The 24,118-nt window shown below is 45.3% G+C and overlaps 1 protein-coding gene across 1 annotated transcript in view; it reads right to left on the bottom strand.

The window, feature by feature from the left end:
- SGPL1 (sphingosine-1-phosphate lyase 1) overlaps window positions 1-13,549 on the bottom strand; it is a 38,018-nt gene extending 24,469 nt beyond the window's left edge. Inside the window, exons 1-3 of the mRNA XM_066600474.1 lie at window positions 13,410-13,549; window positions 8,611-8,776; window positions 3,939-4,006 (exon numbers count right to left, since the gene is read on the bottom strand). Coding sequence (XP_066456571.1) covers window positions 3,939-4,006; window positions 8,611-8,776; window positions 13,410-13,421 — 246 coding nt within the window. The 5' untranslated portion in view covers window positions 13,422-13,549. The remainder of the gene's footprint in view (window positions 1-3,938; window positions 4,007-8,610; window positions 8,777-13,409) is intronic.
- Between the last annotated feature and the right edge of the window lie 10,569 nt (window positions 13,550-24,118).

Raw genomic sequence — 24,118 nt, 5'->3', positions numbered from 1 at the left:
GCTTTGTCTATGGAAGACACAAGCTCCATCTTCACCTTTCTGCTAATAAAGGGAGAAATACTGATGCGTTTGGGTTTTAGGGAAGGGCTGTAAAAGCAACATCACAACACACAGGCTTAACATCACTGGCAGATAAATGGGAATTTAAGGCGTGTTACCATGTGCCAGAAATTATGCACATTTTCCACGCAGATTTGCATACAGAAAACCCACAGCAACATGGATTTTTATTTCTTAAGGACCAATATACGGTGCTTGGTCCTAGACTTTAATCCCAGCTGATAGTAGAAGTACAGCACGGGATTAAAGTTTCCGCTCCTGCAATCAAGCAGAAGCAGGTTGGGTCCGCTGATATCCGACACACCCATGGACGAAGAGATGGGAAAAGTGACAGAACTGCTTCTGCTTTCTCCTTTCCAGGCCACGTAGCGCTCCGCTATGTACTAAAGAGTAAAGGAGAAGTGTTAGCTCTGCTATGTGACCCGGCGACCATGTAACCTAAGTGCCCGAGATCAGAATTGTTAATGCTCATTTCGACAACGATTATTGCTTAAAATTTGTTCAAAAGCGATATTTTGAGCGATAACCATTGCGTGTAAATGCGTGGCTATGGCCCACTATTCATTTATTGCTCATTTCTAGCCAGCTAGAAATAAGCAATGAGCCTCATCAGCACCACACGCTGATCTCTCAGCGGGCAGCGCTGATAATATTCTTTCAGCCAGTATTCTGTTGGCAGTTCTCAGCGTGACACCAGCTGAAAGTGCTGAGAACAAAAGCAGCTGTTTGCATATACAAAAGAGCTGCATTGTTCTCTGAGCAATTGCAGAGGCGACCCGCTTTGCCTGCATTTAGTAGCTAATTAGAGTTATGTAAAGATGATCACTAGAGATGAGCGAACGTACTCGTTTCGAGTAATTACTCGATCGAGCACCGCGATTTTCAAGTACTTCACTACTCGGGTGAAAAGAGTCGGGGGTCGCCGGGGGGTAGCAGCGGGGAACAGGGGGGAGCCCCCTCTCTCTCCCTCTCCCCGCTGCAACCCCCCACTCACCCACGGCGCCCCCCGAATCTTTTCGCCCGAGTACGGAAGTACTCGAAAATCGCGGCACTCGGGTGAAAAAGGGGCGTGGCCGAGTAGGTTCGCTCATCTCTAATGATCACTCAAAACTTTGCGAATTTTGAATGATCTTCCTTCCGTGTAAATGGGCCTTTAGTGACCACAGAGGGATGACTGTGGTGATAGTCACTTCTATGGATGCCTAGTAGAAAAAGTATAAAAATGAAGAAAAAAAAAAACGACTTCGGTAGCTGAAGAAATAAATAAAATAAATAGAGCAGTAAAGCCACCACATGGGTAAAATTCCTAAGAAGAGTCTGGTCTTTAAGATACAAAATACGTTAAGGGGTTAACAAATCTCATCCACATACTGCAAAAGTTTCATGCATAGAAATTGACCAGAGGTGCAAATTTTGAAATCAGCAGTATGACGCCATTTCTGCTGTGGATCTACAATCCGTTCACTTCGGTGGATTGTTCCACCGTGTGGACTTGGGCATACTCCTAGGACTCCAGACAGGACACCCATACCAGGTCAGTACTCTTATCTGCTAAGGACAACTTCTGAAAAAGGTGTAGAGAGAAGAAAACCCTTTCATCTTTGCAACCCATGGTCCCAGTCCATCTGAAAACCAGGGTGTAAAAGGACAACTTTGCAAATACTTCATTACAAATCTCCCGTTTTCTGGTAATGGACTACAAAAGCCGTGTTCATAGGCTGCTCCAACCATCATACTCCATCCATCATGTCCAATCAGTCTTGCTACGCTACCAAAAGTATGTTACAGGACAGATGAGAAGGTGACTGCAGGATCCAACGGCGCACGGTTTGTAGTTACCATGGAGGCACGAACTTTGGAAGAGAAGCACAAAAACAGGTTTTGATTTTTTTTAAATGATGGCCATTTGCAAAGTGCTTCACTTTAGATGCCACAGAAGAAAAAAAAAATGGCGCAGAGCAGGCCGGAGATGTTTATGCCGGCAAACAGCAGGCATACACCTCCGTTTACACAAGCTGATTTCTTAGGGGAGCTAAAAGCCAAGTAACTTACAAGCGAGTGATTTCTCGCTTAGTGGGCAATTATTGCTGCGTGTAAAAAGTACCTTTATGATAAAGATGAATGGCACTGAATGAGCCCACTGACTATGAGGTGCATTTGGTTGCCATCATTCTGACTGACATTTACTTGGGTGAAATAGTGCAGCATGGCATTTCATTCAGGTTTTCAAACGGAATTTGGCAACAGAGGCTCTGAATGGACCCCAAATGCTAATGTCCATATATACTGTATGATAACAAGTGTTTATTGGGTCATTAATGTAGGGTAGATAAAGTGATACTTTGTTACACTTATCTTGTATATTAGGGCACAGATCACCCGAGGTGGCAAAATGCAGGTTTATAAGCAGCTTTGGGTACAAGGTTTATAGTTCAACCTAGAGATCATATTACGTGCGCGGCTATACATGGGGAGAGTATCAATTGTAGCAATGTACAACGGTGGGGAACAAGGGGGCTTATTTACTGTCTAAGGCCTCCTTCCCACGAACGGATTTCCGCCGCGTAATTCGCGGCGAAAATCCGCTGCGTTGCCCGCAGCTATTAGGTTTTATTGAACCTAATAGCTCAGGGCACACGGTGCAGAATTCCACGGTGGAATTCTGCACCGTGAAATCTCCCGTTCTCACCCGCGGCATGCTCTATTTGCCGCGGGTGTACGCGCTGACGGCTTACATTGCAGTCAATGGAAGCCGTCCGTTCACGCCATCTACCGCTGTGTTACAGCGGAAGATAGCGTGAAAACGCTTTCCCGCCTACCGCCGCCGCGGTGGGCGTGTCATGTGACACGGCGGCGGTGGGCGGGGAAGCATCATGCGGGAACGAAGACACCGGATCTGCTGGTAAGTATGGGGTCTCTGGGGGGGCCCCGTGACGGGCTTCGCCGCGGACTATTCCGCAGCGGAGCCCGTCACGCTCGTGTGCAGCCGGCCTAAAAGTTAGAAAGTGCAAACTTAAGGCCCTTTTATACAGAATGATAAGCAAAAAAAAAGATAAAAAAATTTATTTATATATATATATATATATATATATATATATATATATATATATATATATATAAATAATTAATTTTTTCTCTTTTTTAAAATATCATTAAAACGAACAGAAGTAAATGAGAAGCGTTCGGTCTAAATGCGAGCCTATGACCGAATGACTAACAGTTTATGCAGGCAGATAAAGTATTAGAAGAAAATGGGGATAAAAATAAAGTGAAAAAAAAAGAAAATCAACATACGAATAAAATAAATGCAAAGTAAAAATTACAAAGATTCAATTTTCTAGGGGGAGGGGGAGTTACCCCATACGGCCTGATGCAAAGTCCGAAGTGGATACCATTAGTATCTTTTTTTAATATGAGTGTATGATTTTAACCATTTAGTGAAGTATTTTAACAGTTGCACCATTTCAGCAAAACCAACTGTTTTATAAAGGACTATCAAGTATCAGCAGCGCTTATTAAGAAGGGTGGAGAATAATGACCACACAAGAACAGCGCACGCCGTAACCAACGCGGATGGATAATACAGCCATCTCCTATTTGTATTCAGGAACAAGTGGAAGATCTGATAAATGTAATAATCAGCGCTTTATTAACCTTTCTGGTTGTTTTCAGAAGAACGACCTCAAGTAAACCCGGAGACAGCTGGGGGATGTGGAAGACAAGAGTCCCGTGATGATGAAGTCACCGCTGAATGTAAAGCGCTTCAGGAAAGTGACACAACCGCTTCCTATTGTCACAAGTGCTGCAGACTCCGCTTCATTTATTTGTACAGTAACTTATTAAGGCCAGAGGGTAAAGTTAAGCTTACTTTTACTTACTTTTGAGCCTATATACGGCAGTCTTCTGACGACACGGAAAAACTGCTTCTTGCATCTGGACTTTATACCTGTAATCACAAGTTCTCCAAATTAGAATCCATGTAGGGGGGGGGGGGGGGTCGTGGGCTTTAAAATGGACCCATCATCAGCGATAAACTAAGCTTTGGTGCTTATAGTTTAGGTGATTGAGTCCGGGGACCCTCTCAGAAAGCTGTGAGCGCACATACCCATTCCTCTCTACGCGCCTCAGAAGAGTCACACTTGCTGTACACCCACTGATTTTGCCAGGGAACACCACTGGAACGGGCGAGTGTGAGAAGAGGCTCCGGGACTCCACATAATCTAACCTGATAGCACCAAAACTAAGTTTATGGTGCTTATAATTAAGAGGTTCTCTTTAAATGGTCACAGAACTAATAACCTGTGCTTACACGAGAGCCAAAAGTGCAAGTCAGTGGCCAGCACTTTATGGGAATCCCTTCCTTCTCATTTGTGTGCACTCCTGTTGTCAAGTCAAATCTGTCTTTAAGGGGTTGCATCATTTCTAGCAGTTCTGCTGCAGGAAGCAGACTGCTCCGTGCACTGTGCAGTGGCCCAGGTTGGTACTACAGGGGGAGTACTATTGAAGTGAAAAGGGACTCATTGTGCAGTACCAATCTTGGCCAATGCACAAAGCGGTGTGCTTCCTGTAACAAAACAGCTAGAAGTGGGACAATGCCTTTAACAGAATTAACAAGACAGAACACAGGAAGTACGGCATGGTGCCGATTCATGCTGCCCATGGAGGTCTATAAAGAGCAGAGGGGAGTGCAGAGAAGGGAGAAAGAGGCAATGACTCCCACAGATGTGCTACTAGAGTGAAGTGAAAAATCAAAAATACAACCTGTAGAGGGGAAAACTTGTGAAAAATGCAGGATACAGTACAAGTCATAATGGTGAAATTCCTCATGTATATACGGCAAATCATACTGAAAAGTTATCTGGCGTGCGTTACATGTCATAGTCACCAATACAATTTGCTTCTGAAAGTAAACTATCAAATGAGGATTTAAGCAGTCGAAGAAAACGACTCCCACACAATGTTCAACTAACGACCATAAAAAGAAAAAACGGTCAATCTGCTTCTAGGCGGCTCTGTCTTTAGCAGAGACCGGTTACATTAGCCGTAGCTGTGCAAGCGGAAAACTGCTGGTTTTATTACCACTAACTACAAATTGCTGATCCAACCGGCAGTGGGATCTGCCAATACACATGGCTTCTTCCACCTGCACGGACGTGGCGGTATTAGTTCCTACATTGAACGAGGTGTGAATTGGGATTCTTGGACATTTGACCGTGTTTCCATATCAGTACATGTGATACCCATCTACAGGTACATGGCCTAGGTAGAGGTTACACAGCATGGTGTCCGGAGGGTTAACTTACAACTATGTCTGCTACACCTTCAAGAAGGCAAAAAAAAAAAACAAAAAAACTTTCAAAAAGGTTAAATAAAACGAATCTTTATTTGTATAGTGCCACCTTATTCCGCAGCGCTCAGGCAACCTACCCATGGGCGAGCGCGATATCGCACTCATCAACCTGTGTTTTAGCCATGGACGAAGTTATTTTCAAAATGACTAATAAAAGGGGATTTTACAGGAAACTCTACAAAGCTAAGAGCAAGTGTAGGTTCTGTGGTGAATAATGAACATCCTGCACGGAGCCACAAGAGTGAGCACAACTTGGCATTCTTGGTCATATTTTAGTTCTCAGCCGGATCATGCAGATCTGACAGGTGGCTCACTGCGAGGTCTCAGAAGTCAGGAAGAGGCAGTCGTTTCCTCTTCGCTAAACACAAAGGTTATGAACAATGAGTCCACAGGAGATCGCAAGGACTACATAAATGGTGGATCTGGTGCTTGATGCAGCTACGTCTTACATTTCATAATAGTCGCACGCATTAATTCTGTATAAAACCAACTAATTCTGCCCAGTGTCTCCCTCTTCGTACTAGCACATCAGCTTCCACGATTGCCACAGATGTGGAGATCCACAGCAGATTGCAGCTCTGAACTTGGTTAAAAAGGTGCCCAGAAACACTTGGCTGATGTGGATCAAAAATGAATAATTTCAACCAAAACTATTGTTTGTTGAACGAACTTTAACAAGCGATCATTTTGGTGGGTAGAAGAAAAAAAAATTAAATTGGTTGCGCTAAACTTTCCATCTCAGTCGCTAGTGCAGTAGTGTATACACACGTAGGCAGCAGTTTCCACCTAGGAAGGTTTGCGTAACATCTATTTGTCCTCGCCTGGTGTCACTGAACACGTATAACTAGTATGAACGACTAACAGCCAATACAGACTAATGCCCCTTTTAGATGAGCCGACTCTCGTTTGAACAATAGTGACGTCACACTAACTCATTTGCACTTGTGTGAACTATTTAGACAGGCCGATAATAGTCAGCCTCCCATTTCTGGTTCAGGGTTTCACATTCCTATGTGGATTGGGAAGGGTATCGTTTCTCTCTAAGGAGAGCACCTAGGTGGTGACTGAGGAGACTTATAAGGCCATCCATGCTCCCCTGGGAAATATGCAAATAAGGAAGATGGAGCAATACCTCTGCAGCGCCACCTATTAGAAGGCAGCATTCCTGCAAGTCAACGTTAGACCCATGTCACAAGCCTCTCACTAGCCAAAACAGGATCCTACCGCACACTGGTGGAAGGGGAAACACCCTGAAACAGCTGTCTGTGTATGGATTTTGGCTTCATTCTCAAACCTCAATCAATCATTGTTATAAGGCTTGTATAAAGAGTCTACCATTGTCTTGCAGGAATGCTGCCATCCAATAGGTGGTGCTGCCGAGGCATTGTTCCATCTTCCTCATTTGCACAGGTGAAACACTGAGCGGGGAGAGTTTAAACAACGAGAAATTAATGCTTTTCAGTCCTGCTGAAACAGAACGAGAAGTGGACTATTCTTCTTCTGTCGTTTGCAGGCGTTTAAACCTAATGTTTATCGTTCACTTTTGCTCATTTTAACGATTTTTTGAATATTAATCGCTATGTCTAAATGCACCTTAAAACGTGTATGTTAGCGTGACCATCGTGCACCAGACAACTACTTGTTCCATGTTTTTTAAACCATCAATCAACAGCATTTAGAGATGGGTTAGGATGGATGATCCCTTTGGAGGAATATAGTATGAAGATGGGAAATCATAAATACCTGGGAAATACCTGTAGGCTGGGTCCACACAGGGGCTTACTTCCAGCGAAAGGTCCGGAGCGGGCCCTGTGCTGCAGATCAGCCATGGAAAGCCTGCTTCATCATTTGTGGCAGGTTTAATCGCACATTTCTGTACAGAATTCTCTCCCTCAGGGCTCTATCCCACAAACATATATCGGACGGCCATTTTCACAGTCTGACAATATACGCTGTGATCTGATGTATTTGATTCCAATGCATCAGATCACACGGCCATATTCCCGTGACATAGAAGCTCCCAGCCAATATAGCTCTGGGCGTTTTTACATCGTGCCCAGAAGATAGTCCAGGAACTATCTTTTGGGAGCCCATGGCAGCGGCCGCAGGTGGAAGGGAGTTTAGAAGCTTGACTGCTAAACTCCTCCATCCCTCTTCTCTCCTTCGGCTAACTGCAATGGGAGGGGGCAGGACAGGGGTGGAGCCAAGCGCTGGCCACCCCACCTCCTCCCATTGCTGGCTGTGGACAAGAGGTGGGATGGGGCGGAGCTAATCTCCTGCCACCTCCCCTTGTCCACAGCCAGCAATGGGCAGAGGCAGGACAGCATTTCCCACCTCCTCCCTTTGCAATCAGCCAGAGGGGAGCAGAGAAATGGTGAGTCCGCGGGGGGAAGGGGTAACGGCATGGGGGACTCTGCGTATATATGCCAGGGCCCATGCCGTCTGAATGGGCACACAAACGTTAGATTTGTGCGCGCCAGTTCACAGGTTTTTACATCTCACATCGTAGCGTATATCGGCCGGAGGTGAAAACGGTGTCTGATATACGCTTGTGTCAAAGAGCTCTCATTTAGGATGTGAATTCCGCAGCAGAGATGGCGAAAAAAATTGACATGCTGTGGAGCTGAATTTCATTTTATTATAAAACCTATAATATTCCACCCGGTAACTCATGCAAGTCTTCTGGACTGTACAGAACTACATACTGTACACCGAGGCTGTACTCACTTACAGCGCTTCACAGATCTTATCTATTGCTGTAAATAGAAAATTTATGATAAGAGTCCTTTTACACGGAGTAATAAATCATTCGCATGAGCAAAACAATGACAGTTCTGGTTTGTGCAGCCCATCTACGCAGGCAGATAAATCGTTTGCACTTTTGTTCGGAATTGCATTCGCTAATTGTTCAGTCGTTCACACTGCGAATGAGGGACTAAACAATCGCTGTTCACACAATGACGTGCAAACGATTTTTATGGCTGCGTTAAAATGGACAAGCAAATAAATTTTCATTCGTCTGTTAATTGTGGGCTGTGTTTACACTGAACAATTCTAGTTTAAATTTGCACGATCAAAGCGATTATTTGGAACGATCATTGTTCCGTGCAGGACGGTCCTCCGGCCGTGTAAGGAGGTGTGTTCAGCTTTTCAGAGTCTGCTGGGATTTTGAACCCACTGTAATGTGAAGAAACACTTACTCTCCCGCTGAAACACAAAGTTATAGAGCCATACGATCAGCAGAGTGGAGGCGAACGTCAGCGCGATGAGATGGCAGGGCTCAAGTTCTTTGAAGGCATCATTGATTCCGTTCCGAATGTCCAGCACAGATTGTAGAGCAATATCCTTATAAACCATTAAGACTTCCTGGAATGAAAAAAAAAAAAAGTGATTAAAACATGATATTCTCCACACATCAACTAACATAAGTCATTACGTAGTAGGCCGAAATCAATAACGGCATCATTTGCAGAGGTTTGGTCTGGTCAGCTTGTTCCAACAGTATGGGCGATAATATTAAGAACTGCTAAAGACTTCTGGTCTATTAGGTGCTTTTTCGACAAAAAAAAAAAAAAAATTCCAAGACGTTAGAGAACAGAGTGGGATGTGTAATGTAATAAGTGTCCACCTGCCATGAACATTATATGAAAAACATTGCCGTTCAGCCATTTCTAGATGTCAAAAAGAAGTTTATGTCAGGGCGAAGGCCCTTGTGCGTTATGGAGACTCTACCTATACTTGATTCTGTTGGACGAAAGATGCGTAAAGAGGTGTTATCATCTCAGCCAAGTATAAGCGAGACAGAGACACCGCTCTGTACGAAGTGTCTGGGATTACGAAAACAGTTGAGTGCAGCTGAACTCCCATTGACTTCTATGGGGGTTAAGGAAACAACTAAGCAAAGCCCATGCAGCCATTTCTGTAATCCCGACCACTACCAGCCACAATTGGGGTGTTAGACGTGGTCCCCTCCAGCTCTATGAGTTCTGCATTCTGGCCTCTACCATGGTTATTCCAGCAAACCCCTCCAAACTAGCTGCAGCCTTCAAAGGCTGAGAAGTGATTGTTGTGCCCCCTGGGGTGGTGGTGCCACTGGAAGGGTCTCCTTCTCTCTACCACTCCCGCTTGTCTACTTTTCTTCTTTCTCTGAGCAGTTTTAGCAGGATGTCATGCTGTGGATGGTAATGGAATACATTTTTTTTTTCTTTTTACACACAAATATAAAATCCATTCTTTTGGATGGATTTATTCACATGAGCGACGAGTTGTAAGTGAATGACCTCTAGTTCAGTTCACGGTGCAGTGTATACCCTGCTGATGACTGAATGACGAACCATAATCGTTCCATGTAAGAGGGTCCTAAGAGACAAATACAGGAGTCAATCCGGAGAGAAGCTCCTTGCTGTCCATGGGAGATGACATATCGATTAACTAGTTACAAATGTTTTACAACTGATATGCGGTACTCAATGCTGATTAGTAGCACAAAGGTCCAGGAAGAACTTCCAAAAGGTATAAAGTCCAGATGTGGAAGTGATAGCCAAACTTTATGAGAACTTTTATACCACAGGTGCTTCAGAAGAAACAACTTTGAGAGGTCTTATCTGATGGAGCGCAGCCTGAAAGCTTATTGCAGCATACCAGAACCTTCTCTGAGCACAACAGACGGGGATGGATGGTGATCAGTGCATGGAGGACCCCAGACTCATCCATCGCTCGTTGCTACGGTGTACCCATTAGTACGCAGACTCATGCACAGAGAGATTATATTAGATATAACAGGATATCTATATAACTTTAAGGGGTTTTCTGAGTCCCCAAACATTGGTGGGACACAAGGAGTATTAAGAAATACTCACCTCCTGATGTGTTACTCCCTTGATGCTATTCATCGCTGCTCCAGTCTTCCATTTACATAAGCTGCGGTTGTGATGTAGGTTGTTTACTCACGTGACAGCTTCAGCCAATGAGGGGGCCAGCTAGGACCTCATCAGCAACATTCCATAAGCCCCTGGGCTTCTAGATTAGAAGCCCACATGATAGGTGATGTAACCTGGCCAGCAGGTTTGGTGAGGTTCCGTAAACCTATCAGATGCCTTGGTGCTGAAGCGTAGAGGGAGAATATTACCTTATGTGATCTAGACTCTATGCTACTCTTAATACATCCCAAAATTGTTTTTGCCTTTTTTGCTGCTGCACCACATTGTTGACTCATGTTCACTGTTGACAAATTGTATCATAAGATGTGTGACAGCGTGTGGAAAATAAGTGTACCTTTGTTTTGTAACAGGTCCTCCAATGCTTAAATATTATCTTTTCAGCGCTTCCCACGAGGTATGTAAATTACCAGTAAGTCATCAAATAGGCAGTTCGACTGGCATCTACATCTGGGCTCTCTCCCCCTTGTTTCTGTAAAACATGCCCACCATGTACTTACATGGCATCTCTGACTGCCAAGACATCAGTCATCTCAGATGGTCTGCCTCCATACTGTTCAGAGGAAGGCATGAGCCATTTATGACATGAATGACTGAGGATGTCCACTGAATCCCCAAATCAGAAGTGCATTGGGCTTAAAGGGGTATTCCCAAAATAGGTGATAAAAGTATCTATAAAATAGGTGACAGAAGTCTGACCAATGCTGCTCTTATCAGGGAGGCCCCTACTGATCCGAAGAAGGGGTGGTTACCTTGTCCTCCACTCCTCTACTCACTGCACCCCCCCTGTAAGGAAATTAAATGATGCAACAGTTGCATATTTGCAGTGCCGCTCCACTGATCTTCAATGGGGGGAGACAGATAGTCAAGCACTTGAATTCTGCTATTTCCATCAGCTCCATTGAAATGAATGGATTTGCGCCTGCACATGCTTGGCCACCTCTTCAATCTGACACTGCTGCAAGTGGGTGCAGGGAGCCCACAGTACCGTCATTCTCAGGACTGGTGGGGTTGTCAGTGGTGAGACCCCTACTGATTAGACTTCTGTCACTCATCTTATGCATAGGTGATAAACATCTATCTTTTGGATAACCCACTTAACCCCTTTTTAACCAAGTGATAATGTCACATACATTTAAACTACCCTTAAATTTGCTTGAAACATCTTGAAGTCCTGAAAGGGTTAAACTCGTTATCAGACATCTCAGCGGCATAGCCTGCATTTATCTACCTTACACTGGAATTCTAAACCGGTCATACATACTTAATATATGACAACTTTAGACACGCCCTGTGGAAGTCACCATCGCTTTGTGACAGATGCCCAAGTGATAGTGAAGGTTCTTCCATAGTGAACAATTCTATAGACAGCAGAGGGCAAGTCTGCAAACTAAGCTGACTCGATAGGAGGGTCCACAGATAAGCGCCACCCCCACTTCACTGGGGATGACATGGTCACATTTCTGTCTAGGGAGCTGCTGAGCAGAACTATCATCTCACATCCAAAACTGCACTGGGAGGTGGAAGCTATAGGCGACATTCTTAGCAGCGTCCTGATATACGAGGCCGGTGACTAAATGCTGCTGGACCATTATACTCATTAGTCACCGGCAGGACCAGTTCTTGAGTGCAGAACACATAATCAGGATGCATCTTAGTGTGACACGTCCGTCCGCAGTGAGGCCGTCACCGTCCGCTCTTCATGGATGTGACCCGTTGGGGCAGAATGTTGATTGGATACCGTGATGATACAATTAGTGCCAAACACAAACACGTAAGGTCACAACTCATCACGGCAGAAAAACCTGTCCGGTTACTGTGCGGACAGCGGGGGCGAGGTTAGTTAACCCTAAGGATACATAATGCATTAGGACAGATATGTTGAGAAAAAGAAAAAAAAAAAAAAACCACACACGGCCCCATGGAATTGGTTCATACCTAGGTTTCCAAATATGCCCGCCTGCAGACAGGAGGATAGCATTGCGGAATCCAGAGCGGGCGTCCGCCCACAAATGCCGCAGCAGGTGCCGCCCATAGCATGCTATGGCAAAACGGGATTTCCTCTACACGAGCGAAAAACTATTGTGATTTTCTACTCGCAGAGGAGAAACCGCAGCATGCTGCAAATCTGTGCGGATTCCATTGAAGACAATGGAAGCTGTCCGCCCCGTGATCCTTCCGCATTCATCATTGTGGAAAGGTTGCGGAATCCGTGTCATTGCCTAGCGACGGCACAACATATTCTGTACTGCGCACATGTGCCGGTGCGACATCCGCAGCACACATTATGAAGACTGCGGGCAGGTAAGCGAGGGGTTACCGGCTGGGCACAGGGTCGGATTCCAACCTGGACGTGTGCCTCCGACCTAAATGGGTTACAAGTCCTAGAAGAGTCACCACTGCCACTACGTAGTCACCCATCTCAGTCCTTGGCAGGTACGGTACGACCGCGACCTCCCTGCACGATATATACGGTGTGGTGGGTTAGCTACTCAAACCGCGACTGCTGTCACTCCAGCGTTAGGGTGGATTCAGGGTTTCCATCTCTCTGCTCCGTTTTTGGTGGAGAAAACGGAAACAAACAAACAAAAAAAAAAAGCGACACACCACAACAACAAAAAAAGTATCAGTCCCCCCCCTCATTGAGTTCAAAAACAGAACAAAAGGTTTCCATTAGTTTTTTGGGTTTTACATACATATTAAATCTGAAGAATTATTCCCCCCCCCCCCCCCCCGAAAAAAACGAACAAACAAAAAAAAACAACCCCTAAAGGTAAACCAGACAGAATGGAAGCCTTCGTTCCGACGCTTCTATAGAGAATACTAAGCCCAACATAATAGTCAGAGCCCAATAATTACTATCCAGTTAGTAACAGCGCCCCCCACAATGCTGCCTGCAGTACTACAACGACCAGCAAGCCCGTCACGTGACTATGTAACTTCCATGAAGTTTCCCCAATCCGCGGACATTCTTAGTATCTGTATGCTACAAGCACAAAACCCCGTGAAACTACAACTCCCAGCATGCCCCACGCCATTCACAACAGCAGGAGGCCTCTCACCTGTAAGTCCATGGTGCGGCCGGCGAGCTCTGACAGCGTCTCCTAGCTCCGGCAGCAGCCCGCTCTTCTCCTCTGATTTAAAGCTCTGCTGTTCATTGCCGACCGGCTCTTCCAGCTCCTCCTGCCGCCTCCCTCCTCCTTCCCAGCGGCCGGAAGTGACGTATGGTGCCGCCTACTCTTTCTCCTGCCAGTCTCTCTCGCTTAGAAACGACGCCATGCCCCATAGCAACGGCGTAAAACCCCGCGGCGCCAGGGGTTAAAAACGACCGCCTGTTGTAGCGACATCTAGCGCTGCAGGACGGAAGTGCAGGCTGCTGTATAGCACTGGCGATACCTCACCGCTCAGCCGGGAACAAGTAACTGATTTATCACTAGTCGTCAGCTATGGACGAAGTGTCAGCAGTTGTGTCATTCTAGTAGTAGGCTGATCTGTGGGTCCCACTGTGTAGGTTGCGCCACAATGTTACAGTTCGCAGTTAAAAACGCAACAAAATCTGCACGGATTGACAATATTCGCATTTGCGCTGTGCAGAATTCTGTCCTACGTGATGGTCCGTAATCCGTGCTACATCATCACTACATAACCAAGGAGACCCACACTACGGGTAGAGAAAACTGCAGCATAGGATAGAAGGGAAAGCTGGGTGTCCGTGGAAAAGCTGGGTGACATTCAGCGCGGTTGATATCAGTATTTCTTGCGCAAAAGTGGGATAAGATCCGAAAGATATCATTAATAGCCGTAAACTGATGGGTAAAAACATCCGGTACGATGGACTCCACCGGAATTCTATTCCTTTCTTTTTACTGCTCGTTAGATCAAAAGGAAGCAAAGTGCGGATACTTCATAATCGTATAATTATCTACTCAATCAAAAAGCGTATTTAATTAAAAAGTACCCAGCTGTGATGGGAGATCGCCCGTTCCATCCAGACATGGGATTATGTAAATGTGAGAAGAGTCCTCCGCATCAGACAAGTCCCCCCGGGACACGAGGCGCACTTCTATCATTATATATTCATTTCTATGCCAAGTTCTTAAAGGGGTAAGGTGATTAGCAGTGGGGGTGCGACTGCTGCAGTCCCCACCATAAGGCCGAGTGCGAGTGGCGCCCAAGAGTCTCGGGAGCCACTGACCCTGGGCAGCACACAGACAGACTTCCATGTGCCGCCAGATACCTGCGGGCAGTGGACATTGCATGTCCATTGCAGAGCTGTGAATCGGACTGGGATAGAACAGATCATGTGAAAAACCGCCTGTGTGTATAGCCTAATGGGTTATAATGGGTCCCTGCGCTGTCCGTGAAATACACAGACCGCACTCGGATGGCAGAATCGGCCATCTCAATAGCCTAGAGGGGCTGAAGCAATAGTTAAAGGGTTTTCTGGGACTACAACATTGATAGTAACCATCAATGTCAGAGCGGTGGGGGTCTGACCTCCCTTGGTTGCTTCCAGACACAAGTCCATACTTTATATAGTGACTGTGCCTGGTATTGCAGCTTACTGCAGTGCAGTTCCAGGTAGAGACATTGCCAAAAGTACGGGTTCTAATTGCGGAATCCAAAATCGCCGTCCTCATGGAGGATCCGCAGCAAAACACAGGCATTGAAAGGCATGAACTTGCGATGTTTCCTTCACACTCAGGGATACGAATGTGTGTATTCCTCCAGAGGAAGAAAAATAGCAGGATGCTTTATTTTGCTGCGGACTCCACGTGGATGGCGTCCATTGAAGTCAATGAAGGTGTCCAACCCGCATCCCATACGCAATTAACATGGTGTATTGGCTGCAGGTTATCCGCGTCATCACTTAGCGACGGTGTGGGTAATTTAAAAAAAACTGTACTGCGCAAGACCGCCTACAAACCGCCGCAGGCATATGCATTACAATTCCAGCAGGTACACAGGGTTGCTGGCCAGGTTCACAGCCGGAATCTACTGCGGGCCTCCCACTTGCAGAATTCGGTCCGCCCGTGTGAGCCCGACCTTCAACTCATTTTAATATAGCGCAGAAAAACTTCAAAGCAGATTGTAAAGATAGCGGGCACGGAGTACAGAACTAATTAGCCATAAGGACATCTCATTAGCAGCGCTGGTTAATCGTAGATTGCATTGTGAAAAATTGATGACAGGTTGCCTTTAAGTAGACCTACATAGTAGTAAGTAGACCTATACAGTAGTGATTTGTCAAAATGGCATAACTGTATTAACAGAAGTGCTCTATAGCAATATGCACAATCCAATAAATAGGTCAGCACACAGAGCTGAATAAAAAGTATCAAACTTTATTAATAAATATGAAAATATAAAAAGACAATTAAAAACATACACAGGAGGAGATGACAACTGAATGAGTAGGAACAGGATGTGGCAATTCAATTGCAATACATATGTTGTAGAGAGAGATCCAGTGTTTAAATAAAGGTAAAATCAAGTAATTATTTGAGTAGACCTACATAGTAGTAAGTAGATCTATATAGTAGTAAGTGGACCTATATAGTAGTGAGTAGACCTATATAGTAGTAAGTAGACATATATAGTAGTAAGTAGACCTATACAGTAGTAAGTAGACCTATATAGTAGTAAGTAGACCTATATAGTAGTAAGTAGACCTATATAGTTGTGAGTAGACCTATACAGTAGTAAGTAGACCTATATAGTTGTGAGTAGACCTATATAGTAGTAAGTAGACCTATATAGTAGTAAGTAGACCTATATAGTTGTGAGTAGACATATATAGTAGTAAGTAGACCTATACAGTAGTAAGTAGACCTATATAGTAGTAAGTAGACCTATATAGTTGTGAGTAGACATATATAGTAGTAAGTAGACCTATATAGTAGTAAGTAGACCTATACAGTAGTAAGTAGACCTATATAGTAGTAAGTAGACCTATATAGTAGTAAGTAGACCTATATAGTTGTGAGTAGACATATATAGTAGTAAGTAGACCTATACAGTAGTAAGTAGACATATATAGTAGTAAGTAGACGTATATAGTAGTAAGTAGACCTATATAGTAGTAAGTAGACCTATATAGTTGTGAGTAGACATATATAGTAGTAAGTAGACCTATATAGTAGTAAGTAGACCTATATAGTTGTGAGTAGACATATATAGTAGTAAGTAGACCTATATAGTTTTGAGTAGACATATATAGTAGTAAGTAGACATATATAGTAGTAAGTAGACCTATACAGTAGTAAGTAGACCTATATAGTAGTAAGTAGACCTATATAGTAGTAAGTAGACCTATATAGTTGTGAGTAGACATATATAGTAGTAAGTAGACCTATACAGTAGTAAGTAGACATATATAGTAGTAAGTAGACGTATATAGTAGTAAGTAGACCTATATAGTAGTAAGTAGACCTGTATAGTAGTAAGTAGACCTATATAGTAGTAAGTAGACCTGTATAGTAGTAAGTAGACCTATATAGTAGTAAAAATATAAAAAATATATATACTCACCTCTCCGCCGCTGCCAGGGCTCAGCCGCGTGTAGCCGCTTGTTCTCCCTGCACTGCTCTGAAGTTCTTTAATCAGGTGGGGATTTTAAATCTCTGTCTGCTGAAAGAGCTGTATCTGATTGGCTGAGCGCTCAGCCAATCACAGGCAGCGCTTGACAATTCATTGAATTCAAATTCATGGCTGCAGTAATAGGTGACCTCCATACCTACATTTCAGAAACCAGGAGCTACAACGTTCCTGTCAGCCATGCTGGCATGGCAATTTAAATGCTCACCGTAGCCACCCAGCATGTTATGTCCCAGAATTTACTGGAGAAGAGGCTTTTCCTCAAAAAATATTTTTTCTGTTGGCTATACTCCTCATATAATGAAATCTTCTTATCGTACCATCATCCCCATTTTTTGGAGTTGTTGTGCCTTGAGCTATTTTTCTTTCACTTCCCCAGTAATCATAGTGACCCACATAGTTACCCAAGTAATAATAGTAGCCCCAGTAGTAGTAGTGACCCCCTAATAGTGGCACCAGTATCAAGTGTCCCCTATATTGGTGGCCCTAGTAGTAATAATGTCCCCTATATTGGCCCCAGTAGTAATAAAGGACCCCCATAGTAGTCGCAGTAGTAATTGTGAACCCCCTACTGGCCTCTGGCCGGGCAGCATCCCTACAGGCATTCCAATCACCTAACTTGCAGCCGCCGCTAAGGCCTCCTTCCCACGGACGGATTTCCGCTGCGTAATATGCAGCGAAAATCCGCCGCGTTGCCCGCAGCTATTAGGTTCTATTGAACCTAATAGCTCAATGCTCACGGTGCGGAATTCCATCGCGGAATTCCGCACCGCGGAATCTCCCGTCCTCACCCGCGGCATGCTCTATTTGCCGTGGGTGTACGCGCGGCCGGCTTCCATTGCAGTCAATGGAAGCCGTCCGCTCACGCTATCTTCCGCTGCAGCACAGCGGAAGATAGCGTGAAATCGCCTCTCCGCCCACCGCCAGCGCGTCATATGACACGGCCGGTCGGGTCATGTGACGCTGTGGGCGTGTTTTGTGACGTGGCTGGCGTGTCACACAACACTGCGGCGCGTCACGCCGAAGTGTCATGCGGGACCCAGGACGCCGGATCCGCTGGTAAGTATGGGGTCTCTGGGGGGGCGCCGTGGCGGGCTTCGCCACGGAATATTCCGCGGCGGAGCCCGTCACGTCCGTGTGCAGCCGGCCTAAGTCTGTGACCGCTGACCTCTCCCCTCATTGTCCACATTGCGTACAGGACGGCACAAGCAGACACCGGTGGGAAGAGAGCAGTGGCTACAGAGTCTGCACCACCGGACTGGAGCAACAGGCTGGGCTGCATGTCCAACAGCCACGTAAAATGCGGTGGCGGGCCGGATTGACACGTGTGGTCCATCCTAAAGATAATCCATTTAAAGACCAAAATAAAGCCTAATCCTAAACTTAATTTACACGGAGTGAGAAGGAGTTTGTGGTTTTTTCCCATAGAAATGCTGCTGTGAGTCCATGAAGCCAGATGTCAGCGTGTATATGAGAACAATGCTGCATTGTTTTCCTGAGCAGTAATGTGGTGAGACGTCTTGTGTGGTTACTGCAGTCTACTGAGCAGGTTCTTCCAGCCGTGTGCTGAGCCCCTCCCGTTGGGTGCTCAAGGCAAACCCATCATTAGGAAAACGGGACAGACTTACTAATCCTGCCTTAAATTTACACCACTACTGGCTTAACTTCCTTTGCACCAATATTATGTCACATCTCAGGCTACTCCTCTCCCTACCATGCCACACCCCTTTCTTAGACACTCCCACTTGTAGATCAAGGTGCAAGAAATGTCTGACACACATAAATGTGCAGGGTGAAGTAAAGTAATGTTACGTCCACTGGGCGCACTAAAGTGCCACTCCTCAGAACGGACACAAGCGTGTCCATTTAAAACCGCAATCACTCACACAGTGTGGTATAGACCAATTGCACCTCTCCAGGCATAGATGGAAGGACCCTTGCCCCTTACTAATCAGGGAAAGTGGGGAACCCCTGCCTAAAAGCAGGGTAGTCCTGATAAGGTTGGCCCCATTGTCTTCATCTGGGATGCGGCTATCCCTGATCAGGAACGACACAACACTGTTCACACAAACTGAACACAGAACAGGACTGCACATGGAGCACATGTCTGGAGACCCTGCACAGACATAACACACGTCACTGTTCACACCAACAAACAGTGTAACACATACCACATAAAGCAGGACAGTTCACACCTCATGTCTGACCCCCTGCACAGACATACCACACATGTCACTGTTCACACCAATATACCAGGTTACACATAGAACACAGAACAGGACTGCACATAAAGCACATGTTGGGCTACCTGCACAGACACACTACATATCACTGCCACATCAACATACCAGGTTGTGCATACAACATATAACGGGAACCCCACCCAGAGCTCACATGCATACGGATGGACAACCATAGCTACCGTGTTTTCCCCAAAATAGGTCCTACCCCGATAGTAGGACCTATCAGGTTTTCGGGGGAGGCTTGAAATATAAAGCCCCCACTAAAAATAGGACCTAGCTGAGGTGCCCCACAACTAAAAAAAATCAATACTCACCTGGTCTGCGGCGTCCTGATGGTCTCCGGCGGCGCTGAGGCAAGCAGCTGAGTCCTCCCTGTCTGCCTGCTCAGCTGCCGGAGACCATCGGCACGCCGCGGACCAAGTAAGTATAACCCTCCCCCCCCCCCCCCCCCGAAAATAAGACACTGTGCCCTTTTTGGGGCAAAAAATAATGTGAGACAGTGTCTTATTTTCGGGGAAACACAGTAGTGCAAGTGTCCTCACACCAGGAGAATAGAGAGTCAGCCGCCATGCTGACATATGGAACAGTGTCATCCATCACCCATCTGACACGCACACATAAGACATCCGGAGGCCGCACCTGCCTAGTGGTAGGGAGAAGCCTGCAGGCCGCCTGCACCTTTGTGGTCACCGTACCACACACTACACAATGCACGCAGCCCAGAACGCAAGGAGAAGAGGGACAGCAGCTGCCCAGATCGTCTTCAGGGGAATAGAGAGGGACCCTACAGACAAGCATGCAAACACCAGCTCTGAGTGGGATTAACAGTGAAGAACTAAAATGACCAGCAATCTCTCATCACAGTTTACTGGTATTTATCTGCAGCAGACAAGGGGGATTGGCTGGTGGAGAATATCACATCCAGCCAGCTCAATTAACCCCTACCTGTGAAGGTGTGCACAAGGAAGCCTGTAGAACCACAGGTCCCAGATGCACAACCTTAACAAGTAATTTGTGGATTGATAAGTACTTAAGAGCCATTTACAGTGGATGATTATCGTTCTAAGGGCGCCCACCCACTGGCGTTTGCGATTTTCGTGCGTGAAAAACGCAGCGTTTTCGCGGCGTTTTTCCCGCGTTTTCCGCGGCGTTTTTTGCCACGTTTTCGCGGCGTTTTCGCGGCTTTTCCATTAATTTCCATTGACTTTCATGGGTGCATTAGGAGAAAAATAAGGACACATATGCAACTGACAGTTCCTATGTTAAAAATCGCAACGCAACGCAAAAAAAAACGCCAGTGGACAGGAGTACATTCAATTCTAATTGCTCTTGAGAAAAAACGCAAAACGCAAAGAAAAAAAAATCGCCAGTGGGTGGGCGCCCTAAATCATCCAAATTTCAGTGCTCCCACGGGATTCTGAACGATATTGCCCGGTATAAATGCATGCAGCAACCGAACAAGAGTTGTTCAGTCATTCAGTTTCTGCACGCAGAAAACTAAATGATGAACTGTTCTTACTGTGAATGAAGGCATTCAATGAATGGCTGTGATTGGTTCATTGAGCGCTGGAGTGATTGGCTGAGCCATGGTGCTCAAGAACCAATCAGAGCAATTGCTTGCTGGAGGCGGGGTTTACAAACCCTGTTATCAGCAAACGATATTCTATTGGCACTGAAAACTGCAACCAAGCCTGCCAAAACTGCAGTAACCAGCGGTAGGAACCCAGACGGCACCTGCTAGGGGAGTATAAGACATCCCATGTCTTATTTTCAAGGAAATGCTGTAGTTTCATGGGCAAAGATTCAGTAGAACTTGTCTTGTATTCGTTTATATCTCTGCTTATCCTGAGCTGAACAGTCCGGTGGGTGGCGCTATCAGTGACTGGCAGCTACTCCTGTATGTACAGTCATACACAGCTGTCAATCACTGATAGCTCTGCCCAATGGACCTCTAAAAAATGAGGAGGTGATCTGACTATTGCCAGACTAATAAATTGAAAAAGAGAGAGGAAAACAAGTCATACACCAATATAACATAACAAGGCTTCAAAATATATTTTGTATTAGTATACGTGCAAGATCTCAAATATTAAATGACTAAAAACAATACAACATGGACATCATACTAACATGGTGTCACCATAAGGTCCATTCTGTATAATATGCAGGAAGGTGTGAAGCCTATTCCCCAAAATATTTCTATATTAATGCCTCCCGCACACGGGCGGATTTGTGAAATCTGGAGCGGGATTCCGCCTCTGGATTCTGCAGCAAATCCAGCCCATAGCATGCTATGGCAAATCGTGATTTCCTTTCGTTTGCGATTTTCTGGTCGCGGGTGACAAATCATAGCAGGTTGCGATTTTGTGCTGGCTAGGCATAGCTGGCTTCCCTTGAAGTCAATGGAAGTTGTCCGTGCTGCAGCCATTCTTCAATCATCATTGCAGAATGGTCACAGCAGTCGGATAATCACGACAGCGACGTCCTCTGTACTGCACATGTGCATCGGCCAGCACATCAGCAGCAGAGGAGAAGACGGTGGAGAGGTAAGCTGGGGGCACTGGGCCGAACTCCGCTGCGGCGTCCGACCCACCCGTGTGCAGGCAGCCTTAATATATCAGCTAAATGAAAAAAGATGGAAAGTACCGTGCTATTGACACAAGTCAGGTAATATTAGTTGTGGCACATAATAGAATAATGTCACCCAAACACATAAAAGTAATAATTAGGAAATTGGAACATAATATAATGATAGTAAAATAATTAGGATGATTGATGGGTAGCGTCAGGTGATGTGAGGGGGCGAAACCACATTATTCACCCCCATCTGTATTCTGTAGTTTCCTGTACTCTAAAGTGAGCCCCAAAGTATTTGCGTATGAGTGCGGTTTCCCATTTTTACACTTATGTATATTAAAGGGAATCTATCATCCTCTTTTACCCCTATGAGCTAAGCTTATGGACTGAGTCCGGGGATGTAAGTGTACTCGATGGTCTTGTAAGAGGAGAGTTGGCCGCACCGCACCTGCCCACCCTGCAGGGGCACTGACAGTAGCAGGAGCATCACGCCATCTGCCATACAAACAACACGGGACATCATTGGCCACGACTGGCTGGAGGTAGAGGTGAAGGAAGCTGCAAGCAGAGGCCATTACAATCACCTTGTTTAGCTTGACAATTACCTTGACAGCCACGGCAGAAGATCGCAGAGTTTCTCCCATTGTTTTCAATGGGAGGACTCGAATCGTGTGCACCTAGCACATCGTGTGATGTTGCCGCTGCACCCTTTGAGAACAACGGGCGCTGCGATGCGAGAGCACGCAGGAAGATAGAACATGTCGCGATTAGTTTCCTGCATCGCATCGCGGTCCCATGCAGGAAAACATTACGCATATGTATGACCCCATTCAGAAGAATGGGGTTTCTACCTGTGCGAGACTTGTGCATCTCACAATGCACAAATCTTGTGTAAGTTTCTCGCCCGTGTGAAGGCAGCCTTATAGTTGGTCTTGTTAGGGATCACTACGTGGGCTTGCTGTGTACACGATTTTACATTCGTTGTGGTTTCAGTAAGGTATATGGCTTTTTATCTGCGCATTTCCTATTTATTTTTGCTCTACGTACTTCTTTATTATTTGGGATGCCAAGTTGAAGAACAAAGGGTTTTTTCTGCCGATGACCCACTCAGTTTGGATGTTCTTGTATAAAGACATTTTGTCGGGAAGCTGCAGAGTATTGCAGCTTAATGCCTATTAGATAACTACAGTCTTTGTATTTGGGAAATGAGCAGCTCCAATAACCTCTGTCGAAACACTGTGAAATATTAATACGTTATGTATGAATAAAGAAAAGAGCGTATCATGAAATATTCAAACAAATCCACATTAGAGGGCCTCCTAACGGGGGTTGGTACTTTCAGCAAGTGAGCTCAAGCTTTGCAAAGTCTGTGCTAGTTCTTATTACAGGAACCCTCCGTTTTACTTATCTGTTGTGGTTGTGTGATGATTACAGCGGTGTACTGTTCAAGAAAAGAGAGAGCCCTGATGGCTCTAGAGTAGAGGTCCTCCTACACATTAGACCGCAGCCGTCCGAGACCCACGTGTTCTGCAGGACCAAATTACTCTTGTCTGTGTATGGGAGGTTATCGGCTTCACCAACAACAGATGATATCAAAGAAAGGGAGAACGCATGAGGAATTTAAATGTCCAATTCCTTTAGCTCCCCTAGAGACAAGTCTGGCTGCTGCTTTTCCACTCTTCCCAAGTAAACCACAGGAACGCTCATCTGATCCGTATGTTTGTGTGTTTGGGAGAGTCGTGATAAATAGCCTGCAGCTCAAGACTCGTCTGACAGCTATTGAAGGTGTTCGTACCTTACAGCGATCTTGTCACCGGGTTTCATCCTTTTGCAGCACTATATCAGTCATTATGAAAGCATTCTAAACATGGTTCTGTTACAGCTATCACAGGATTGGACGGGGAATGGAAAAATAAATCATAACATTTTAGAAAGGCTTATAGCTGCCATGAAAACAATTGTTGGTGGCTTATTAGTGAGGCTTTATTATGGCTCTTTAGATGGTTGGAGCACAGGGTTGTCCTTTTCAGGGCGATTACTCCCTTACTAGGGATGTACAGAATAGGGTAATGATAGGGTGAGCTCAGTGTTATTAGCTGCCCCATTGTTTTGGACTCTGGTTCTTAGTTGATTCAACTGTGTTGATGGTGGTCATGTGCCTTTTTAAAAATCTGTATTAAAGGTTATGTTTTATTTTTCCATTCGATCCAGTTCTGTGACAGTTGTTCTACTTTTGGCTTTGGTATATCTTTTTCATTGATATATGTTTCTATTACAGGCCTCTGAAGATACCAATATTCTGAAAGCCAGTGCAGTATTGGCAAATTCACAGAGTAGCCTAAGTTTGTCCTCAA

Source organism: Eleutherodactylus coqui, chromosome 4 (assembly GCF_035609145.1).
Source record: "Eleutherodactylus coqui strain aEleCoq1 chromosome 4, aEleCoq1.hap1, whole genome shotgun sequence".
NCBI classification, from domain to species: Eukaryota; Metazoa; Chordata; class Amphibia; order Anura; family Eleutherodactylidae; genus Eleutherodactylus; species Eleutherodactylus coqui.
This window is presented reverse-complemented; position numbering and strand designations above follow the sequence as displayed.